The sequence below is a fragment of the Brassica rapa genome, chromosome A04, assembly GCF_000309985.2.
Source record: "Brassica rapa cultivar Chiifu-401-42 chromosome A04, CAAS_Brap_v3.01, whole genome shotgun sequence".
Lineage (NCBI taxonomy): Eukaryota > Viridiplantae > Streptophyta > Magnoliopsida > Brassicales > Brassicaceae > Brassica > Brassica rapa.
In genome coordinates, this window is record NC_024798.2 from 11,567,264 (window position 1) to 11,586,895 (window position 19,632).

A 19,632-nucleotide genomic window follows, 5' to 3' on the forward strand; every position below is an offset into this window, starting at 1 on the left:
CAGGTGTAGAATTATAATTAAGCAAGGGACAAGGTTTATAGTTGGAGATGGGAAAGATATTACTGCCTCTCGAGACGATTGGTTTCCAGTATATCCACCATGGCCAGCAAATATGGCCACTTCCAATACCTTTTGTGTAGACCAGTTATTAACACATCACCATATAAACATTAGAATTTGGAGATAATGCAATCAGCTCTTCTTCCTGATGATCAAACTTTGGTAAAATTGATCCATCTTTCTCAAAAACAAGAACATGACCAATCGATATAGAACGGCACACATGATTGTAACTATTATGTCTCCTCGGGGTATGGGTTTCTATGTCAACACCTGCCTTTCAATCCTGTGAACCATCCATGTAGCTAGGGATCCAGTTCTAAAAAAAAAAGGAATCTCAATATAGTGCCAAAACTGAAACGTCTTCTCTCGTAAATTCTAGCTTTAAGCACAACTACAAGGTTAAATTATAGAGGAATGCATCTAGATCTTATTTTTCAGCAATGTGCCCTTGAACCAGAATCTATTGATCATTGTTTACATGTTTAGAATTGTGGGGATATGGAGACTATCAAAACTCCCTTATCATTATTTGTTAAACACAAATTATAGTGTTGACGAAAAATTTATACTTTGGTCAATTTATACGGACAATCATCAATTACTACTCATCAACAACACTTACCGTTTTGGAATGTTATGGCGGGTATGGAAATCACACAAATTCTTGTTATTCAGGAGCAGAAATTTTATTTTCATGAAACAGTGGATTATGCAATGGCTGACGTTGAAGAATGGATGGCGTATATGAGCTCAAATCACCATAACAATACCCATTGACAAACATCACAAAAGACCTGATTGACCGGTCTGCTCAAATGCAATTATGAAGCTGCCTTCGGTCTCAATACGGGTAACCGTTATTGGTGGCTGAATCGTCAGGGATTGTCAAGGCTTAACAAAAATGTGGGGATCAGGTTGTGCAGGTAAGTGGCTGAATCGTCAGGGATTGTCAAGGCTTAACAAAAATGTGGGGATCAGGTTGTGCAGAGGTAATTAACGCTGGACCGAGTTTTGAAGTAGAAGGTTATAGCAATACAAAATGTTTGGAGTGCAAGATTATCTCAAATCGTTGTTGAAGGAGATTCAAAAGTTTTGATTAATACCTTAAATGGTACACATGAAAATGTTGTTGGGCCTAATATTATAGCCTAATGACTAAATTAATAAAAGGCAAAATGTGAATACAAATGGGCCTACGGGTCACATGGCAAAAACCTGGTTGGCTTTAGTGAATGAAACTTAAGAACATCCACATCGGGGAAGTAGAGAGGAAATGAGAAATATATATATGCTCATGAGTTATGAGTGTTTAAACGGCTCGAGGAAAGAGGAAAATTATCTATGCGCGCGCCGACTGCTCGGCTGGTCGTGGGCTTGGGTCTTAGCACTGAATAATTTTTTTTGGAACCAAATTAGATTCAACGTTTTGTCATTCAAGAGAAAAAACATCATACAATTTTATTTAAAACGACAAGTAGTTTGTCTAAAAAATAAAATGTTATGCATTTTATCCTCTCGAAATTTTTAAACGAGATGAGAGAGAGTCTTGGGGAATATGTTTTCGAAACTCAACTTCCCGTGATCTCCGCAAGATTTCCGCCCACGTGCAGCAACTGTTGCGGGAAGTGGCTCTCGTTCTTCTCTTTAAATATCGCCTCTTCTCTTCATTCATTTCTAAGCTTTTTCACATCAAAACCAACAGCAAAATTCCCTTACCGTAAGTCATAAAATCCGAGAGTATTTCGTAGAGTCGTCTGCCATGGTTGTATCCTGGGACTCGATATTCGTACAGTGCTGTCTCACCAACGGAACGAATATTTAGAATTAAGGAAAGATATTATATCTCGACTCCATGTTCGTTCGCGAATACGATCTCTTATCGTTTTTGTATTTGCTTTTACAATCGTCAATTTCCTTAACATATCGCTTTTATTATATCATTTTTGTCTGTCCGGTTACTTCTACAAATGTGACAATCCATAATCTTCTAAATGATATTAGCATATGGAGTGACAAACAGCACACTCCTACTCATATTTTTGTTAAAAAGATCTGGTAACAAAGCATCGTATATGTTAGTTGGAAAGAGGACAGCCAATGGTCTTTTACACTTTAGCTACTAGATGATATAACTCACTTACCAAGTTATTTTAATAGCCAAAATATATAGTATTATCATTATGTGTATCATAATTATTTTCTTGTAAAATGTATCTGAATCTAAAATAGTATTAAGCAAACCTGAATGAATAACCCGAAAACTCCAATCGATTTAGTATCCTAAATAAGTTGTTAAAATTTAATAATTATTTCAAATACTTAATTATGTATTTATTTTGATGATATATAAAATTTGAATAAATACTTCAAATAATCAATTTCAGGTTTATTTGGTATGCTATATTAAAACTAACTAAACCCAAACTGAAATAACCTAATCAAATCCAAGATAAGTACGAGTATAAATGAGTTTTGGTATGAGTTACAAATTATATCAAAACCCAAAATGTTATTTATCCAACCTGTGCTAAAATGATATTCGAATGGGGCTGAAGAGGCTAAACTCAAACTGTCTGGTCCGAATCCGAGCGGATACACAATCGGCATGAGAATTGATAAAAGTAAAACTAAAATGGTCTAAAAATTGGATAAAAGACTAATTATGGCAAAACAATTATTGGGACAACTATATTTGGGCCAATTAAGGTCATTAACGGCCCATTAACATATAGATTTCACTAGAAATTATAAGAAAAAATCGTTGGTGCATGCTACTCGTCATATCATCTTATCTACAAGAAGCTTATATTGCTCCTACTACAATACAAAAGAGTGTTGAAGTATTTTTGCCAGGAAATCAAAATGGAGATTTCTCTGCAGAAACAGATTTTTAACAGTGGAGATAAGCTCTTCAATTGTAAGCTCTTAATACTTTTCTTCTTCAACTAGACTTTTGTCTTCTCACCCTAACGAATTGATTTTTCAACTTCCTTGTTTCTTTATTTACTCTCAGCTCGACAAAACCAGTGGGCTTGGATTGAAAGATTTCAAGCAACAGAATTTCTTCCTGCAAACTCCACAAACCTTTGTCATGATCCCATAAGTTGTCCAATGTTGGGCATTTTGACTCCAAGAAAGAGCAAAAACCATTTAAGTGTAAGTGTTGATATATAAACTGAATTTTGATAGTAAAACATTGTTAAAATTTTCAGAAATTAATATATTTATAAATATATATATGTATGTATCTTCTCTATTTAAAGAGAAGTACCATTTTTATCAACCACAAAAAAGTCATAATAAGTCAATTTACTTGATTACATATATATATTAATTATTTACATTAATCTATTGAATATATAAGATTTCTAAAATTTTAACAATTATAAAGATATTAAATTAAAAATATGTTGAAAAAATCTGACAAAATCTAATTAATTTTTTAAAATATTGTTTTTAATTAATAAATTAAATACTTTTGTAATAAGTAATAAAATATTATTATACTTAATTTTAAATACAAATTTATTATAAAACAAAGAAAAATAAAATTATATGCTAACCTTTTATAAATTTTATAATTATGTCTATATTATATTAAAATAGACGTAATATATGAATTAAATATTAAAATATCTTCTCTATTAAAAGAGAATTACCATATTTATCTACTACAAAATAGTCATACTAGAAGTCTAGCTCCATATATTAAAATAATTTTTTTTATTGTTTACATTAATTTATTTAATGTATAACATTTCTAAATAAATATAAGGATATTAATAACAAATCCATTTTAACTATAAATTTAAATTTTGGTTTTAGGAATAACAAAATCTGTTGAGGAAAAATCTAATAAAATCTTTTTAAAAATTTAAATATTCTTTTAATTAATGCACTTATTAATTTCTCAATTAGTAGTATAATATTATTATAAATTAATTTTAATTAAATTTTTATATAAACAAAATAATGAAATTATATGCTAATTTTATAAATTTTATAAGTATATTCTACATTATATTAAAATAGAAGTAATTAATGAATTACATATTAAAATTATGTTTTTTGTGCAAACATATTAAAATTATGTTGAATTGGTAAACTAATATATTTTGAAAAATATTTTCATTAAGATAAATAAATAAAATATCATTCACCGTTTAAAGTGACTAAAATATCATTCAACTTTTAAAATGATTATTATTCATAAATTAAGTAATAATTTTTACAAAAAATAAAATTGTTAACATATGTTAAATTTTAATATTTAAAACTATATATCATCTATTAAGTTATTTTTAAAATGACAGCAATATATTATCATAAATTATTATATACAAAATAATATAAAATTTTATATCTATAAATGAAGTGTTACCCGCACGGATGTGTGGGTTAGAATCTAGTAAATTTTATTGGAACCCAGAAAATGCATCTGCTATTAAACAGAACTTTACCATTTATTTTAATTTACCGGATCGTTGATTAATTAAATTCAAAGACATTTTGTGGTTTAGAACAAAAAGACAAAGATTTTTTTGGTTTGTCATTTGAATTTTAAAATAAAATCACTTAATAGGTTTTGTTATTTTATTTGGCATATTTTTGATTTTATAATTTCTATGATTTTATTACTTCTTAACCATACCCTATGTTAGCTAAATTCATTAGTTGCATAGAGAATTTTTTTTGAAAAGATCTTGATGAATATTTGAACTTAAATAAACGGATGTGAATATATAACTTAGGTTTGTGCACAGGTTTCTGCAATAAGGAGGAGAAGAGTGCATTCGAACTCGGATACGTACGTACTGCTAGAGGCAGGACAAGATGAACAGTTTGTGTCAGAAGACGAGCTCAAGGCTAAGCTCAAAGGCTGGCTCGAGAACTGGCCCGTAGAATCTTTGCCACCGGACCTGGCAAGGTTCGATAACCTTGATGAAGCCGTTGATTTCTTGGTTAAAGCTGTATGTGAACTAGAGGTTTATGGAGAAGTAGGTTCTGTTCAATGGTATCAAGTTCGTCTTGAGTAATTAAATGTATTGTGTTTCTCTTATTTAATAAGCACATGGTTCTGTAAGAAAAATGGAGAAATTTGCTTCTTCTTTTTTTTTGTAACTAATGGAGAAATTTGCTAAAATAGAACAAAATTGACTACTATTGTTCTAATGAGATAATCTCAATGTTGTTCCATTAGTATAGTGTCTACTGTAATTCTAACTTCCTTTATATCTGTTGTACTAAAAGGACAATAACCTAAGTGTTCAGTCTGTCCACCTAAGAAAATTTAATTAGCCCATCCAGGGGCTACCAAACTTCATTGTTTTTAACAAAATCTTGGTGTATGTATTAAGATGGAGATAAAGAGTGGAAAACGGAGGACACAAATCATTATGTTTAGATCTCTGTTAGTGATTAGTACGTTAAAGTGTCTGTTGAGACTGTTAAAATTCTTCATGATATTCAAATGTACAACCGAATCTTCGGTGGACGATAAAGGAGTTTAAGTTCAGGTACATGTTATACACGTCCATTGATGTGTGCTTGTGATAAGACACGAACTGAAAGTACATTAGTTTGGTTAAACTGATATATCTTGAGCTGTAATGTCATTTGGATTCATTTTCTCTTGGCAGAGGATGCAAGACCTCCCCTTCTTACTACGGGAATGCTGGATTCACAAAGAACACTTTCAATTGTCATCAGAGCTTGGGTTTACAATTCAGTTAATTTAAACATCATTCTTAAGCTTTGATCTCTCTTCTTACACTTATGAGACACAATTGCAGAAGGTAGCCAGCAAGCAAATCCTTGACTTCTGTAATGATACTGATCCAATGGGAGTCAAGAGACATTGAAGCAAATCAGTGTTCTTTGATGCAAGCAGCCTAGCTAAAAACTTGAGGCAGCTAGAAGCAAAGTATGGCAAAGACAAATGAGAGATACTCAACAAAGTGTGGGTGGAACTTCTCTGTTATACAGTGTGTCATTGCGATTCTACAGCTCCTATGGAGTTACCAACTCAGTAGAGGGTGAGCTAATCAACTTCTTTTGGCTTCTATTGGCAAGTGATCAAAACACATTTTGCAGTGTATTATTCAATCTTGCACAGAAATGTTTGTTTGTTTTATGATGGAACCTTGTGAGGTCTATGATGTGATCATGGACCAACTAGCTAATGGAGATGATGAGGATCTGGATAAGCCGACTGATGGAGATGTTCTAGTCTTGCCACAAGGACCTATGACTCGATCAAGATCAAGGAAGCTCACGCAAGTTATTGGAGGATTGGTTAAGATGTCATGGAAGCAAGAGGAATGTCTTGGTAGAAGCTTGATCAACCAAGACACACTTATCACCATTCAAGCTACTTCACCATCAAGCTGATCATCAACTAGGCAAGCAATCTATGTGTGCTCTTTTTCCCTATCTTTGGTTTTGTCCCAATGGGTTTTCCAAAGATAGGTTTTTAACGAGGCCATAGATTTGCTTCTCAAAACCCTTAGTTGATGATCTCGATCCAACCTTATCCCGGATCAACCTTATGTTATATTATGTCTTTCATTTCATGTTTTCAAACTTGTCTTTTGTTTCTATTTCCAAGAGAGCGTGTGCTTTTACTCTCTTGATAGTTTTCGAGAAGCTTGGAGTCTGTTCCAACTTCTCTTATATAAGTGTGCTTTGAACCCCTTTATCAAGAATAAATTATCTTTTTATCAAAACCTTTCTTTGTTCTCTCTACTGCTTGTCCGCGAGTTGTTGAGTGTTCTTGTTGGTGTGTAGTATCCAGCAACCCAAGAGTGTCTATCTCGGTGTGTCATATCCGATCTAGTCACTTAGGAGTATCAAGGAGCCTTTCCGCAGCCTCTTGTATCACCAATCGATCCACAACCTTGTAGAGCTTGAGTCTTTGATTCGTTCTAGCAAGGATCTATCCCATACTATCCAGAGAAGCAATCTAGGGACGTATTATGTGGTATCAGAGCATCTCTGGTTAGGGAAGTACTCGTTTCTCTTTTGTTTCGATTTAACCTGTTCATCTTCTTGATCAGTTTTTAGATCGATCCGTTTTGTTTCAACTGATCTGTTCTTTGTTTCGCAATATCCATTGATTGATCTGTGATCCGTGGTCGTTTGAGTGTGTGATCTAATCATTTTGTGTCGATCTAATTGTTAAGAGTTTGAAATTGATAGATCTAGGTTTCGCTCTTTTAGATCCGATTGTTATCGATTCATATTCTAGATTTGATCTTTTGTTTGAATCTAATTGATCGTGTGATCTGTTTTAAATCACCTATAACAACTAGATCTACTTGTGTGTCGTCGAAATCTGATTAACAAACCTACCCTGATCGCGTTTCTATTGTGATTTACTTGTTGTCGATTTGAATTCTCGTTACTTGATAATCAAGATTTCTTTTACCGCCAGTTTATTTCAGTTTAAGATCTCTTGATCATCTACTGATTACGATCAGTTTATTGGAATTATTTACTGGTTGAGTGTTGTTATTGATTCTAGGTACCAATGGGGAAAGAATCAGAAGAAGAAGCCGAGCTAGTAAGGAAGAACAAGATGCTGAGAGATCAAATGACCGAGCAAATGAATCAGACCATGATCTCTACTATGGCTGATATGCTTAAGGCTAGCATGAAGGAATTACGTGAGGAGATGAGACAAGAGTTGAGGCAAGCTACTGGCCAGGGACATAGCAATGAGTCTAGAAGGAACCGGCCTACTCCAGTACGGCAAGAGCATGCGGGTTCACAAGAGACCGACAACTACTACTCGCGCAATAGAACTGAGCACAACCCAACTGAGCGCAGTAGTTCTTCTTCTGAACTGAGCAGAGGAAGATCAAGGCGTGAACATGATGGAAGGGGGTCACGCAAAGACAAGCTTTCAGGACTTAAGCTTAAGATTCCACCCTTCCATGGCAAGGTGGATCCAGATGCCTACTTGGAATGGGAAAAGAAGATCGAGCTTGTCTTCAATTGCCAACACTACTCCAATGCCCAAAGGATCAAGATTGCAGCAACTGAATTCTATGATTATGTGTTGAGTTGGTGGGATCAACTTGTAACTACTAGACGGCTTAACCAAGAGAATCCGGTTGATTCATGGCACGAGATGAAGTCACTCATGCGCAAACGGTTTGTTCCAAGCCATTATCACCGCGACCTACATCAAAAGCTGCGAAGACTTACCCAAGAAACACGAACTGTTGAAGAATACTATCAAGACATGGAGTTGCTGATGTTAAGAGCTAGTATCTTGGAGAATAGAGAAGCTACTATGGCAAGGTTTCTTGGAGGACTTAACCGCGAGATACAAGACAATGTGGAGATGCAACACTATGTGGAAATAGAAGAGATGTTGCACAAAGCTATTCTAGTGGAGCAGCAGCTCAAGAGGAAGGGTAACTCACGCAGCTATGGATCGTCTAAGTTCCACCACTCTAAAGAGGAGAAAACATCCTATCTGAAGGATAGCAAGCCTCAGCCGAAAGAAGAGACTAAGCCGAGCAGCGTATACAGCAAAGACAAAGGCAAAGCTGAAATTACTAGTTCAAGAACTAGAGATGTTAAGTGCTTCAAATGTCAAGGGCGTGGGCATTATGCTAATGAGTGCACCAACAAAAAGGTTATGATTCTTCTTGAGAATGGAGAGTATGAATCAGAGGAAGAAAAGTTTGAGTCTGATCATGAGGAGTCTGAAGAAGAAAGTGAAGTAGAACCCGTGAAAGGAAGGTTGTTGGTGACAAGAAGGCTCTTGAACTTGCAAGCCAAGAATGGAGAGCTTGAGCAGCGAGAGAATCTATTCTACACAAGGTGTATGGTTCAGGGAAAGGTGTGCAGTCTCATTATTGATGGAGGAAGTTGTGTCAATGTAGCTAGTGAGACTATGGTGAAGAAATTGGGTTTGAAGATTCAGAAACACCCAAGACCCTACAGATTGCAGTGGCTCAATGAAGAGGGCGAGATGAAAGTTTCTACTCAAGTACTGGTTCCTATAGCCATTGGTAGATATGAAGATGAAGTCTTGTGTGATGTGTTGCCAATGGAAGCCAGTCATATACTCCTTGGAAGACCCTGGCAGTATGATAGACGTGTGAATCATGATGGCTTCACCAACAAACATTCTTTTGAATTCAACGGAAAGAAGACTGTGCTGGTGCCTTTGTCTCCTAAAGAGGTTCATGAAGATCAAATCCAACTTCAGAAAAAGAAAGCGAAAGAGATTGATCTCAAACCTGATCATGACAAGCATCACAGCCTCTATGCCAAACAGGGAGATATCAAAAGAATTCTCTACTCTCAAAATTCTATTATCTTGCTTAGGTTTAAAGGGACTCTTCTAACAGTTACTGATCACACACCGGATCATCCGAGTGAACTAGTTTCTCTTTTACAGGAGTATGCAGATGTGTTTCCAGAAGATAGCCCCATTGGATTGCCTCCAGTACGTGGGATTGAGCACCAAATAGACTTTGTACCTGGTTCTACACTGCCCAACCGTCCAGCATACAGGACCAATCCGGTTGAAACTAAAGAACTGCAAAAACAAGTAGAGGAACTGATGGAGAAGGGTCATATCCGAGAGAGTTTGAGTCCTTGTGCAGTTCCAGTGCTCCTTGTGCCAAAGAAAGATGGGAGCTGGCGCATGTGTGTTGATTGTAGAGCAATCAACAACATAACAGTGAAGTATCGCCACCCTATTCCTAGATTAGACGATATGCTTGATGAATTACATGGGTCTTGCATCTTTTCTAAGATAGATTTGAAAAGTGGATATCATCAGATTAGGATGAAAGAAGGAGATGAGTGGAAAACTGCGTTTAAAACTAAACATGGCTTGTATGAATGGTTAGTTATGCCATTTGGATTAACCAATGCGCCTAGTACATTCATGAGATTGATGAATCATATTCTTAGGTCTTTCATAGGCATCTTTGTTGTTGTGTACTTTGATGATATCTTAGTTTACAGCAAATGCTTAGAAGATCATATAGAACATCTTAGGGCTGTTTTGGATGTTTTGAGAAAGGAAAAGCTATATGCCAATCTGAAGAAGTGCACTTTTTGCACAGATAACTTGGTCTTTCTAGGTTTTGTTGTAAGTGCAGATGGTGTAAAGGTGGATCAGGAAAAGATCAAAGCAATACAAGAGTGGCCGAGTCCAACTACAGTGGGAGAAGTAAGAAGTTTTCATGGACTGGCAGGTTTCTATAGGCGCTTTGTGAAGGATTTCAGCACTCTAGCAGCTCCCCTAACTGAGATAATCAAGAAGGATGTAGGATTCAAGTGGGGAGAAGCTCAAGAAGCCGCATTCCAACTCCTTAAAGAGAAGCTTACTCAATCTCCTCTTCTCATACTTCCTGATTTTTCTAAAACATTTGAAATAGAATGTGATGCCTCAGGAATTGGAATTGGTGCTGTGTTGATGCAGGATAAAAGACCTATTGCTTACTTCAGTGAGAAACTCAGTGGAGCTACTCTCAACTATGCCACTTATGACAAAGAACTCTACGCCTTGGTGAGAGCTCTACAGACTTGGCAGCACTATCTCTGGCCAAAGGAGTTTGTCATTCACACCGACCATGAGTCTCTCAAGTATCTTAAAGGACAAAGTAAGCTCAGCAAGAGACATGCTAGATGGGTAGAATTCATTGAAACCTTCCAGTATGTGATCAAATATAAACAAGGTAAGGAGAATATAGTTGCTGATGCACTATCCCGAAGGTATGTCCTCTTAACTACTCTTGATGCTAAGTTGCTAGGCTTTGAGCAGATTAAAGAAATGTATGAATCTGATCCTGACTTTCAAGAAGCTTATAAATCATGTGCTAAGTACGCTTCAGGACATTATTTTAGGCATGATGGATTCTTATTCTATGACAATCGTTTATGTGTGCCTAATTGCTCTTTGAGAGATCTATTTGTCAGAGAATCCCATGGAGGAAGCTTGATGGGTCATTTTGGTATAGCAAAAACTCTTAAAGTTTTGCAGGATCACTTCTATTGGCCGCATATGAAAAGAGATGTGGAGAGAATCTGTGGAAGGTGCACAACTTGCAAGCTTGCAAAGTCTAAAGTTCAACCTCACGGTTTGTATACTCCTTTGCCTATTCCTACTCATCCTTGGAATGATATATCTATGGATTTTGTTATGGGTTTGCCTAGAACTAGGACTGGAAAGGATTCTATCTTTGTGGTTGTTGATAGATTCTCTAAAATGGCACATTTCATAGCTTGCAATAAGACTGATGATGCATTACATGTAGCTAATTTGTTCTTTAAAGAAGTGGTACGTTTGCATGGAATGCCTAGGACTATAGTTTCAGATAGAGATACTAAATTCCTTAGCTACTTTTGGAAAACATTGTGGTCTAAACTAGGAACTAAGCTATTGTTTTCTACTACTTGTCATCCACAAACTGATGGGCAGACTGAAGTAGTTAATAGAACCTTAGGTACTCTCCTGCGTGCATTCATCAAAAAGAACTTGAAATCATGGGAAGATTACTTACCTCATTGTGAATTTGCATACAATCATGCTATGCATTCTGCTTCTAAGTTTTCTCCGTTTGAAATTGTTTATGGGTTCAATCCCATCTCACCGTTGGATCTAATACCTTTACCTGAGTGTGAAAGGGTTAGTATGGATGGGAAAAAGAAAGCTGAGATGGTTCAGCAGATTCATGAGCAAGCTAAGCGCAATCTAGAAGAGAAAACTAAGCAATACGCCAAACAAGCCAACAAGGGAAGGCGTGAGATGATCTTTGAAGTTGGAGATCAAGTATGGGTTCACTTGAGGAAAGAAAGGTTTCCAAAAGAGAGGAAGTCTAAGCTAATGCCGAGGATTGATGGCCCTTTTGAAGTCACCAAGAGGATCAATGACAATGCCTACAAACTTGATCTGCAAGGTAAGTACGACATAAGTGATAGCTTCAATGTTACTGACTTGATCCCTTTTGTTGCAGATGAGCCAGATTTGAGGACAAATCCTTTTCAAGAGGGAGGGGATGATGTGATCATGGACCAACTAGCTAATGGAGATGATGAGGATCTGGATAAGCCGACTGATGGAGATGTTCTAGTCTTGCCACAAGGACCTATGACTCGATCAAGATCAAGGAAGCTCACGCAAGTTATTGGAGGATTGGTTAAGATGTCATGGAAGCAAGAGGAATGTCTTGGTAGAAGCTTGATCAACCAAGACACACTTATCACCATTCAAGCTACTTCACCATCAAGCTGATCATCAACTAGGCAAGCAATCTATGTGTGCTCTTTTTCCCTATCTTTGGTTTTGTCCCAATGGGTTTTCCAAAGATAGGTTTTTAACGAGGCCATAGATTTGCTTCTCAAAACCCTTAGTTGATGATCTCGATCCAACCTTATCCCGGATCAACCTTATGTTATATTATGTCTTTCATTTCATGTTTTCAAACTTGTCTTTTGTTTCTATTTCCAAGAGAGCGTGTGCTTTTACTCTCTTGATAGTTTTCGAGAAGCTTGGAGTTTGTTCCAACTTCTCTTATATAAGTGTGCTTTGAACCCCTTTATCAAGAATAAATTATCTTTTTATCAAAACCTTTCTTTGTTCTCTCTACTGCTTGTCCGCGAGTTGTTGAGTGTTCTTGTTGGTGTGTAGTATCCAGCAACCCAAGAGTGTCTATCTCGGTATGTCATATCCGATCTAGTCACTTAGGAGTATCAAGGAGCCTTTCCGCAGCCTCTTGTGTCACCAATCGATCCACAACCTTGTAGAGCTTGAGTCTTTGATTCGTTCTAGCAAGGATCTATCCCATACTATCCAGAGAAGCAATCTAGGGACGTATTAGTCTATTTGCACCCTTTGCTCAATAATGAATTCTTTCTCCTTGCTTTCTGCTCAGAACCATGAATTATTTTCTGCACAGAGATGTGGACAGTGTATATGCTTTTGTAATGGGGAAGTTTATATGTCTACGGCACCGTTGCTAAGTATCTTTCATGCTCGCATATGTATTTTTTAAGGCCAGCATGGCTGAGTCTAGATTATACATATCAGCTGATGGAACCTGCAAAATGAAGAGTGATGTTCCAATGTAGTGGATGTAAAGTTTGTTAGAATCGGTTTTATTATAGGCTTTCAACTTAAAACTAATTGGTGATAAGTGAATTGACCATAACCCTTTATATATTATGTAAGTTTCTCTTGAATTTTCGATGTGGGATATTTATCCTTAATATCCCTCTTCGAGATGATGGCTCTTATCGGCCAAAAATCTCTGAAATTTAGGACATCTATACTCGGTCGAGCGAGTTTAAACGACCTTTTTACCCGGTCGGAAGGGTTAAGTATGCCATTTATATCCGGCCGGAGGATTATATTAATTAAGAGTTTAGGATATTTAGGATCTGACATCTGATATCATGTTAGAATCGGTTTATTATGAACTTCAAATCTAAAACCAATCGGTGATAAGTGGATTATCCCTAACTTTTTATATATTACCTAAGGTGCCTTAAATTTTCAATATGGGATATTTATCCTTAATAAAGTTGCAAACACAGAAATAAGAGAATCTATGAAAAATGAAAAAGAAGAAGAGTGTCTGTTTATAAGAACAGCAAAATTGAATGATTTTCCCGCTATCGAAACCAACAACACAATCCTTCACAGAAACAAGATGCACAATGAAATCCAATGGTATGTACTAACTTACTATAAACAATGTTATATGAATTTGTGTTCCAAAGATAATATAACTAAATTCAAATTGCCTATATATAATAACTTAACTCAATTTGACTTCATCGGACGTCCGCTTCCCGCTTCGGAACCGGAATCGGAATCGGAACCTTGTGGAAGCTTGCGGAATCTCGCTTCCAAAACGTTTCTAAAATATTCTCTTTAAAAACTTGTTGGAAGCTTACGATTCCGTTTTGGAATCACGCTTCCGTTTTTAAAAAAATGCAATGTATATCAATAAAATATAAAACCATAGTTTTAATCTATATAAAATAAAAAAATCAATAGTAATGAATATTGAGTTATAAATATACAAATATTAAAAATAATACTATAAATTATGTTTATGCATTGAGATTTTTTATTAAAGATATAGCACAAGTTGAAATATATTGTGTCAATTATTTATGAAGTATTAAAAATAATTAATATAACATTTTTTGTAAACTTCATTTATGTGTATTTTTACAGTTTTAATATAAAATAATTTCAAAATTATTATAAATGAATAAATGCATTATTTCAAATTTAAATCATAAATTTTTAGTCCTAATTTTTTTTAAATTAATATATATATATATATTTATTTATTTATATATGGATATACGCTTCCAACACGTACCAACTTCCTAATATTTTAAAAAATCTCGCTTCTGCGCTTCTTTACGCTTCCGCTTCCACGTACCCGCTTCCGTTTCCATGTAACAGAGGTAACAATTTCGTGTTTTTCTTAGCCACGAGTTAGATACGAATAGTCATGTTTTCTATCCTGTGACTTTTTCGTAGCTAATTGGGAAATAGCCATGATGTGTTCGTGACCATTTCATAGCTATAGCCAATTATTCTACTATTGTGGATAACAAACTCGGTTTTTTTTGGTGGTGGTAGGCCCCAGAGTTCGGTGGACCGTTCGGTTTCGGTCTGGGTGATTCAGATTATCGGATTTTCGGTGTTATGTTCAGAAGTACCATTCGGATTTTACTAATTATCAAATCGGATTCGGTTCGGTTCCTTTCAGGTTCGGTTCAGATCGGATGTAACCAAAGTTTAAAATCGTCTAAAAATATATTTTTTAAACCTCAAAAATTGACAATTTTTTTTTAAATATATAAATTGTTTACAAATCTAATTAAAAATTAGTTAAACTATCTACATTAACTAAAAAGTATTCAAAATAATAACTAAAACAAACTAAAAAAATATTTTTAATATTCTAAAATATTTAAATCTTCTTAAAATATATAAAAACATTAACATATTTAACTAATTTCGGATATCTTTGGATCCTAGTTCGGATTTCGGTTCGGTTCGGGTTATAACCAAACATCAAAGTACTAAGTTCCGTTCGGATATTTTTGTATAACAGTTCGGATTCGGTTTCGGTTTTTCCGGTTCAGGTTTAGGTAGGTACTTCGGGTTGAGGTAAAAACTCCCAGGCCTAGGCGGTGGTTTCATCTTTTACTTGGAAATGGGAACGCATATCTATAGCCCCATCGGGAAGGACCAGGTCTTCTCCCCTTTGCATGTGGAGTTTAATAACTTGCTTTGGGAAATGAAAAACGCTTTGCAAATGGGATTCTAATCTACGTCTTTTGCATCGCACTGCCTACAGGTGGTTAAGTTGATCAGTGATGAAATGGAAGGAAGCATGGAGACAACTCCCGTTCAGTAGATGTTCTGTTTTGGTCAATCGACAGACAAGTGAAGAATAGAGTAGTGACCCTAAAGCAAGACAAAAGGATGGTTAATGCTTATCAAAGCTGGATTGGGTTTGTGGGAACATAGGAAATTTTTATAAAGTGTTTCATTGTTAGAAACCAAGTCATAAAACAAAGTAGCTCATGCTGTAAACAAGCATATTTTTCTTTTGAATCTAATTTAACATTCTATTCAAAAAAAAAAAAAAGTTGATCAGTGATGAAGAAGATTGGCCTTACATGGTCTCAAAATGGAAGGATTTTTTTTTGTTAGCTATGAAGTGTCTGCGGCTTCGGCCTAAATAATTTTCCCAATTCAGGGAAATAGCTCTTTTTTTATACCTAGACAAGGTATGAACCCCTCTTCAATTGTGTTTCGAAGCAGTAGCGCAACAATACCAATGTTTGCGCGCTTAAATCAACTGGGCTACCAACTGGATTTTACTCATATAGTTTCGTCTTTTACTGTTTTCCGCTTTCTTTCATCTCACAAAAGCTTAATGTATGCATGGACCTTCTTTCCAAACAAGTTTACACACAAAACTCTGTTTTATCCCATGTAAATCTTCGATTCCGGGTTTCGGTAGCTTTAGAGGCTAACCTGTTTGAATCAAGCTAATAATACATGTAGTTGCTGTTTAAAAAAGAAGACAGAAAACAAGATCTGGGAATAACAGAAAAATCTTTGAGTTTTCAAAATCTTTTATACCACCAAACCGGGACTCAAACTTATCAGGTATATATGGACAGATCTTAGTCAACTTTAAACAACTGTCTACACCAAATCATGTATATATGTCAGACTCAGTCTAATCCTATATGTATAAACCGAACAAAAAACAAGGTACATATACACCGAACTCACAGCATATCCAGATCCGTTTTCCGGCCTTACAGTAAATCTTAGAGAAATATTGTTTGCTGGGAGGTACACTAGATTTTGTGTTTGAGTCGAGGCATTTAACATGCCTTGCCATAAACTAATAACTAGTGTTCTAGAGTCTCTAGACCCCATATTGTTTTCGACTCACATGAAAGTTTCGAACACTCATGGTCACATGTCGGCAGGAGACATGGAGGATATTGACCATTGAGCCATTTCCATTCCCTCCTATTTAAAATCAATTTTCAATTACAGTTTGGAAGATATTATAGACGGAGTATGAATTTTCTTGGTGAATGTTGATTTTTGCTTTTGTCTTCAAGCTTTTAAAACAAGAAAGCTTGTAAAGATGTCAGAAGAAATTGTGTGGTCATTTCTAAAGAAAAGTACAAAAATATGTTAATAATTGTAATTAATGATCCATCAATGAAAAATCAAGAAAACAAAAAGTACAGTAAAATACGAAGTTGGGTAGTTGCATTTCAATTTAAACTCCATGAAAATGGTCCAATTTCTAACATAACTATCTTTTCTATTTCTAGTTACTCTCGTCAATGTCATAAATAGTCCAGTAGTTCCATATTCAGCTAACAAAGCTTAAGAAGAAGACTTCAAAAAGAAGCACTCAATACACTACAATCAGAGCTCAAGAGAGAGAGAGAGAGAGAGAGAGAGATAAAAAGAGAGAAATGATGTGTAGCTTGAAAATGGTCTCTCCACGGCCTCCAACGACTCTATTCCAGTCGAATGGAGATGGGTTCCCAACATTTCTTCCGAAGGAGGTAAAAGACATAAAAGATCCATTCGCAAGAGCTCTGGCTCAAAAGATTGTACGGATTCCAGTTCCTCTTCAGGTTTCTCCATCTTCTCTCTCGATTTTAGTTCCTTAGTTTCTCGACTTTTAGGAAATCAAAATAAAAATGTGTTTGCAGATGGAAAACTTTAGAGGCTGTGTAATGAGTAGCTGTATCAAACCAACTGTTCAATTACCGGACAAAAGTCCTGTCGTTCTTCTTCATTGTTTTGACAGGTTCGTTTGCCAACAAGACAAAGACAATTCCATGAGCTCACTTACTGAGTTTTTTTTTTTTTTGGCTTAGTTCGTGTCTTGAATGGAGGCGTGCGTATCCTCTGCTTGAGGAAGCTTGTCTTGAGACTTGGGCTATTGATGTTCTTGGTTGGGGCTTCTCCGATTTACGTAAGATTGGCACACCACTTACTTTTACGAAAATTAAATTATATTCTTGAGAAATCGTTTTTAGAATACATGATTTGTGATTACTACAAAAAAAAAATTTGATCACTTCTTTTACAATTTAAGGAGCTCACTATTTATTCTGTTTTCAATTTCGAAAACTCACTATTTTATTTTTGTTTTACTGTTCCAAGAACTCAGCATTTATATATCTCAAAAATAACTCAGTACTACTATTTTTATTTTATTTCAAATTCAAGAGCTCACTTATTTAATGAATATTCTAGAGAAACTTCCACCATGTGATGCAGCATCTAAGCGACATCATCTATTCGAGGTCAGCACTCACAATACATTATAAGAAAAAAGAGGAATATCGACTGTTTACTAGTGTACTGCCGACAAATACAATTATGTGGTTAGATATACGATATTGAGTTTTCCTCTTGGTTAATCTGTGTTCTTTGATTTGAATTTCAGCTTTGGAAAACATATATCAAACGACCAATGATTTTAGTTGGACCAAGCTTAGGAGCAACTGTAGCTGTTGATTTCACTGCTACTTACCCTGAAGCTGTAAATTACTATTTCCGTTAAACCAATTTTTATACATTTCTCAGTCACAATATCCTCTTCTTTTCGACCAAAAAACATCCTCTTCTTTATAACTTTCAGGTTGATAAACTGGTTCTCATTAATGCGAATGCGTATTCAGAAGGAACCGGTGCTCTTAAAGATTTACCAAAATCAATTGCTTACGCTGGGGTTTGTCTGAAAAAACTCTTATTATACTCAATAGTTTACTGACAAGGACCACAAGGTTGATCATAAATATAACTTAATGACACATTGATCTTGATTCCCAGATTTATAAGAGTTAAATATATATATATATATATACATTATATACCATCTAAATCGTTCAAATACTAAATCATAATATTATTATATTTGTCTATAATTCCCATAATCTCAAGACTACTACTGTTTGTAAAGTATTTTAATAAATTTCACACGATTAATTGTTTTAGGTTAAGTTGTTGAAGTCATTTCCTCTTCGCCTTTTGGCCAACGTATTAGCCTTTTCATCTCCCTTGTCAGAGAATATAGATTGGACTAATGTAAGATCAAGTGTCCATTTATTTTTTATTATTCCACACGTCAAATTGATCGTTAAAAAAATTGATTGTTTGAAAATAAATGTTTTTTTTTTTTGCTTAGATTGGCCGGTTACATTGTCAAATGCCGTGGTGGGAAGATGCGATGGTCAACTTTATGATTAGCGGAGGCTACAATGTTGCTTCACATATCAAACTCGTAATGAAAATACTTCACTTAGCTATTCAATCCTTTTTTTAAAAATCTTTTGGCTGTAATAACGCAGATCAACCACAAGACGCTCGTTATATGCAGTGAGAATGATCAGATTGTTAGCAACCAGCTTTCAGTTGTAAGTTTCGTTAATCTCAAACATTGAATAGTTTGGTCCGGACCGAATCGCGAAATTTTAAAGTTTTAACCGGCTAGATCGGCGCGGGGTTTGAAATACTGATTTTAACTGTCATGAAACAAAATACAGAAATTGTTGTGTGAGCTACAAAATGCGGTTTTCCGGGAAGTACCAGATTCCGGTCATCTTCCACATGTTGAGAACCCTAAACAGTTTGTGAAGCTGATATCGGATTTCGCCAGTGGAAAACTTAATTGATTCTAATATATTGTAACGATCTGCTTCAAGCTCATGAAGTGGCTACAAAGAGGGAGTTGTCACCTTATATACTATGAAATAAATACAAATAGATTAGTCTAGCTTGGGCTTGGGATGGCTATAGAAACATCTCTGTTATTATTTTCGTAAGCTAACTAAGAGAATATTCAATATTGGTTTTTACAAGATCGTAAGAGGATATAAAAAACCTTAAAGCCTTCATTGTTTTATACTATGAAATACTCCAAGATCGTAAGAGTATCTAAAATCTATACTATTAAAATAAAAATACAAATAATAAATATCTCTTAGAATTACAACTTTTTTACACCTTTATGCCAATGA

At 35.2% G+C, this 19,632-nt stretch overlaps 2 protein-coding genes across 5 annotated transcripts; both read left to right on the top strand.

Moving 5' to 3' along the window:
• Positions 1–2,727: 2,727 nt before the first annotated feature.
• Positions 2,728–5,262, top strand: LOC103864210 (protein CHLORORESPIRATORY REDUCTION 7, chloroplastic). 2 transcript variants are annotated; one of them, XM_033290072.1, is made up of 3 exons: positions 2,728–2,980; positions 3,077–3,219; positions 4,815–5,262. In XM_033290072.1, exons 1-3 carry the CDS (start codon positions 2,926–2,928, stop codon positions 5,097–5,099), a joined length of 483 nt encoding a protein of 160 aa, XP_033145963.1. In that variant the 5' UTR covers positions 2,728–2,925; the 3' UTR covers positions 5,100–5,262. The 2 variants fall into 2 exon arrangements, with proteins under 2 accessions (XP_033145963.1, XP_009140213.1); XM_009141965.3 differs by having other exon boundaries at positions 2,729–2,980; positions 4,827–5,262.
• A 9,261-nt stretch (positions 5,263–14,523) lies between these two features.
• Positions 14,524–19,522, top strand: LOC103864211 (putative 2-succinyl-6-hydroxy-2,4-cyclohexadiene-1-carboxylate synthase). Of its 3 annotated transcripts, none has more exons than XM_009141967.3 (11): positions 14,524–15,311; positions 15,417–17,238; positions 17,317–17,414; positions 17,485–17,582; positions 17,867–17,916; positions 18,060–18,155; positions 18,255–18,344; positions 18,611–18,700; positions 18,801–18,875; positions 18,964–19,029; positions 19,159–19,522. In XM_009141967.3, exons 2-11 carry the CDS (start codon positions 17,074–17,076, stop codon positions 19,285–19,287), a joined length of 957 nt encoding a protein of 318 aa, XP_009140215.1. In that variant the 5' UTR covers positions 14,524–15,311; positions 15,417–17,073; the 3' UTR covers positions 19,288–19,522. The 3 variants fall into 3 exon arrangements, with proteins under 3 accessions (XP_009140215.1, XP_018513776.1, XP_009140214.1); XM_009141966.3 differs by having other exon boundaries at positions 14,525–15,311; positions 18,801–18,896; XM_018658260.2 differs by lacking the exons at positions 18,060–18,155; positions 18,255–18,344 and having other exon boundaries at positions 18,801–18,896.
• The last annotated feature ends 110 nt before the right edge of the window (positions 19,523–19,632 follow it).